At 37.5% G+C, this 4,716-nt stretch overlaps 1 protein-coding gene across 1 annotated transcript; it reads right to left on the reverse strand.

Moving 5' to 3' along the window:
- Positions 1–3,288: 3,288 nt before the first annotated feature.
- On the reverse strand, positions 3,289–4,361 carry twist1b (twist family bHLH transcription factor 1b). Its single transcript, XM_083678473.1, has 2 exons — positions 3,718–4,361; positions 3,289–3,399 (listed from the first exon to the last, which is right to left on the reverse strand). Exon 1 carries the CDS (start codon positions 4,243–4,245, stop codon positions 3,742–3,744), a length of 504 nt encoding a protein of 167 aa, XP_083534599.1. The 5' UTR covers positions 4,246–4,361; the 3' UTR covers positions 3,289–3,399; positions 3,718–3,741.
- Positions 4,362–4,716: the final 355 nt, after the last annotated feature.

The raw sequence follows: 4,716 nt of genomic DNA on the forward strand, positions 1-4,716 counted from the left end.
AATAATAGTAGTAGAAGCAATAATAATATTATTATTGTTATTTAATTATTATTATTATAACTGTTTTCCTCTAATAGCAAAAACATGATCATTTCGTGCGATCGAAATACACACATCGATATAACTGCAGTCATACTAGGTTATTCAAGTCGGTTACAGGTCCTAATTTTTAAGATAATTATTGAGCTGAAATATCGCTTGATTAATCTACCATGTGCCATGAATTGGTCAGGCTGATATGCTCTTTCTACAGCGGCCTATTTCGTTTGACGGAATAAGAGGGAGATGCATTTAGGTGATGATATGCTGTCAAAGAAGGAATATTCAAGACTCATTTGTGATAGGGGCTATAAATTGAGAGCTCTGGGGAAAGAAATATATTACATTTTCTTAAAAGCCTGTCAGGCAGTGTTTTCTATTTTCCATGTCAATCAAACAGCGTTTGGTTATATACATGGTTACAATAGGAATTATTCATTATAGTATTATAGTATTATACTATATTATACTATTATACTTTTGTAAGACTACAACAGGATTATATTATTTTGATTTATGATGTATTGATATGGTTTATGATGAGGTGTGGATATCATTTTCTTGAACACATGGATTTGACACCCACGGACCTTTTCAAATAAATTAATAAAAAAGGAAACATGCTGAAAGTATACTACTACTATCAACATCCATAACAGTCAACGATGGAGAAGAATCTTACTGCGGGTCGATTTCTTCAAGGCCCACTTTAGGCTGACCCGGTGTAATTCTACGTTTGGTCTCAGTTTAGTTTAATGGTATTTTGGCATCTTGACATAGTCTTGACATTATCAACACAACTTAAATTAATTATTAATAACTTTGGTAGTAGACCTACGCTTGTGTAGGCATAGGCCTTATTCCAGCAGATAAAACGCGCTATGGATCTTCCCTTACCTCCATCTCCAACAAATTCCTGCACAGTTGGAACCGTCAGTTAAAGCGTCGAAGATTTCCTATGGGAGATAGGCTGAAGTCCCATCGCAGGTGGAGGCCTATGGTAATCCATTATCTCTCACACAATGCTTTTTGTAGATTTTCGTTGATGTTCTGAACAGAGCCGCAAAAGCATGTATCCAAACTTATTTCGAAGTCTTTCTGTCGAGCAATGCACTAGAAGGCGAGTCTCGGTTCCATCTGAACATCTGTTCATTTCACGTGACTTTTTAAAATACTAACATCTGTTCAAAATAGGTTTCATTCGGGTGCCTCTGCATCGTGTCAGTTGCCAATTTCTCTCTGCAAACAGAAACTCATACTTGGTTCAAGTTATTTTACATTGCATAAGAGAGTTTGAAGAGTGTTGGCTTCTTTTGAATCTGCTGTGAGAATGCAAATCCCTCTTAAAGGTAATGCACGGTTTTGGGGTGAATTAAATTGGTCTCTAACATGAAGATGTTGAGGCTTTTTCTACTCCACAACTTTTGTTTTCACTGTAAAACTGGCATTTTTGGAATACAAACCTCTCTTGCAGTGGCAGTTGTCATAAAAACAACCTGTGTACAAGAGACACTTTAACCTTGTCCACCTTCCAATGGCCTACCAAGGGCGCCTTAAATTTCATAGACATCTGGGAATTCCATACATGCCTCACAAGCCAATTACACACCTTCAAACGGACGCGTGCTTTCATTCAAACGATTTCAGGAGGGTTGAAAAGTAAAAAAACACAAAAAAAGAAAAACGTTTCCAGTACTAGGCCTAAAAGAGCAGTCAACAACTGATATGCAATACATACTTTGATTCAGCAGTTACTGTAGTCTCATCAGGTTCTCTGATAGAACAAGTGATCTCACTGATTATGTTGCTTTTTTTGCAATAAAGTTATGCTTGCATGTAAAATATATAAACCATGTGTTTTCACTCATCAGCGTTTCCATTTAGGGCCAAATATGATATGCTAATCATTTGGCTGTGCTTAAAAATGTTTGCATGACATTTGCCTGCCCTATGTGCTTTACAGTATGTAGACCATGAGGCAAGGAGCATGTTCTCATATGAAAACTGATTAAAGACTTTGTTTATATTTTGTGGCTTTGAATTGCAGGCTATTAGCAAATGGACAGAACGGCCTGAACAATGATTTTAGGACTATGTCTAATCTATTTCTATCATTAACATAACATACTTGGCTGGTTGCACTTGTTTAAAATCGTCCATAGTCATTTCTTTAAAGGATAATGCTGAAATAAGCTGTCTTGAATCAAACAACAACAACAACAGCAACAACAACAACAATAACAATAATAATTTCATATATAGGCAGTATATTTATATGTCCAAAAGGATCGAATGTATCAAAAGAACATTTAATTTCAATGGTGTATGCCTACGGTAAAGCTGGAATACGTTGATTATCATCAGCCTTGCATGTCAAAAACAACTGTGAAATGTTTCCCAAGTGGGGGTCTGTGCTAACACATTTTGTACACCCTTTTTAATGCATGACCCCTGAGAGTTGTCATAAATTTTGATGTTAATCATGGCCCACTTGTGGATTTGAGTAGGGCATGTTATAAACATGTTAAATATCAAAGTTGAATGTAAGGCCATAATACCATCCAATTTAAGGTCATACTATTTGAGCTAAATCTAGGCCTATATTTTCTGAAATAATGTTTGCCCCTGTAGGCCTACATATTTGCATCAAAAGAGAAGCCTAACTTAGTTTTAGGAAGTTTTTGAAAATAGTTTGATCCTATACATTTAACAGCAGACTGATTAAAACATTTTAATTCAGGGCACAACATATTTGATTGTTTAAGTATAATTCATAACATTATGAAGCAAAAAAGGGAAAATTGATTTAAAATCATTTACTTTATTGCGGAAATATACAATTATTTACATAACAATAATACAAATAGGAAAGCATTTCAGACACAGGATCTATTCCTCAAGTAACACGTGCCACCAATAAATAAATACATGTATTCTGAAAAGAATAACCAAAATTATTTTTGCACAGGTTCAGGCCACATGTCAACCTATTTGTGAGCTACCGAAGTCCACATCGACAGTCTTACACAAAAACTGAGACAACTGCTTCGATGCACTTTGACCTCCACAGAAAACAACGCACGGCTGAGTCCAAAGGCATGCACAAAACAGAAATTTCCAACATTCTTCGTCAACAACAATAATAATAATAATAATAAAAACATATGTCAGAATGTAGTAGTGTAGTAGGCCAGCACTCGACTGCAGGTCCTTCTCGGGCCTTTTTCTTTAAAAGTGCTCCCTGTCCTCTTTGGTTTAAATAGTTGTCAAAGTTTGCTCCCATATACCGCAGCTTTGTATGTATCCAGCATTGGACTCCAGATTTGTCCCGTCAAATTGATAAGCAGAATCAGCTGTCACCTGCAGATCAGAAAATGTATTAAAAAGCGTATTATGTATTGACGTTTAACTACCAAAAAGTCAGATCAAACCACAGCAACCTAGGTTTGCTTGCAGGGTTGGAAATATGATGAAGAGAACCAGATAAGTGCAACAGTATTGCAGATTCGTGCGCTAGGCCTGGTCATATTATTATGACCTAAACAGACAGTAGCCTAGGCCGATGGTATATAGTAAAATGGTTCACTGTTTTTGTATTTTTCATTTTTTGACGATAAGACATTGAAATGTTTGCGATCTCTGGTCTTAAAAGACAATGAGTTGGAAGAAAGAGCATACCATTGGACTACAGCTCTTCAGACGCTAGTGAGATGCTGACATGGACCAAGCGCCTTCCATCCTCCATACAGAGAACGCATAGCTTAATCTCTCATGAGCCACATAACTACAACTTGCCATTTTGGAGTCCAACTCATCGCTCTGCAGAACTTGGTAGAGGAAATCGATGTACCTGGAAGCAAGTTTTAGGGTTTGTATTTTGCTTAGTTTATCTGAGGGCAAAGTGGGAATAATTTTCCTCAAAGATGTGAAAGCTTCGTTGAGCGACTGCGTCCTCTGTCGCTCGCGCACGTTCGCCATGACTCGTTGCGTATGCAGTTCTTCGAAAGACTGTGGACTGCTGCTGCTGGACTTTTTCCCTCTTTTCCCAGGGGTCGGGCTATCTGAATCCTCCCCGTTTTTCCTGCTTGATCTCCTTTTCCTCCCACATCTCTTCGGTTGGCTATCCAGTTCTCCCTCGCTGTTGCTGAGACTGTCCACTGGAGACACAGGGGAGCTCGATTCTTCCCCCATCATATCCTCAGACATCTTCCTCAGTTAGAAGACGAGCGAAAGTCCGAATGTTTGTTTCATTAATTTAATGGTTAATTCCAGTTGTGGCTTTCGCTGTCTTTGAATACACCAAATATCCATACATGGGATCCCGAGACAAGAAATGTTTTCTGATACTTGAGAAACTTACGGAGTTCTTATAGCCTGCACGGCGTAAAGATTTTGGAGAGAGAGAGGATTGGCCAAGAAAATGAATTACGTGAAGAGGGGTGGGCGCAGCCAAGGAATTATCAGAAACTCCTCTCCTTGGTCTTTTGAAAACAAAGTCTGAGACAGCGTTGAAAGCAGGGTTCTTCATCAATGGTGATATTGCTGTTGTTTAACACAATATAAGTATAAGTATTTACATTTGTTTTTCATAAAATACTATATAGCCTATTCGAATTGATTATTATTTCTTCTGACCCTTTAAGATAGAAACAAATATTGTATTGAAGCAAAAAAAAA

Source organism: Argentina silus, assembly GCF_951799395.1.
Source record: "Argentina silus genome assembly, chromosome: 10".
NCBI lineage: Eukaryota > Metazoa > Chordata > Actinopteri > Argentiniformes > Argentinidae > Argentina > Argentina silus.

Bases quoted from the DNA above. Each gene is read 5' to 3' on its own strand.
- twist1b (XM_083678473.1), bottom strand. From the start codon at position 4,245: ATGTCTGAGGATATGATGGGGGAAGAATCGAGCTCCCCTGTGTCTCCA.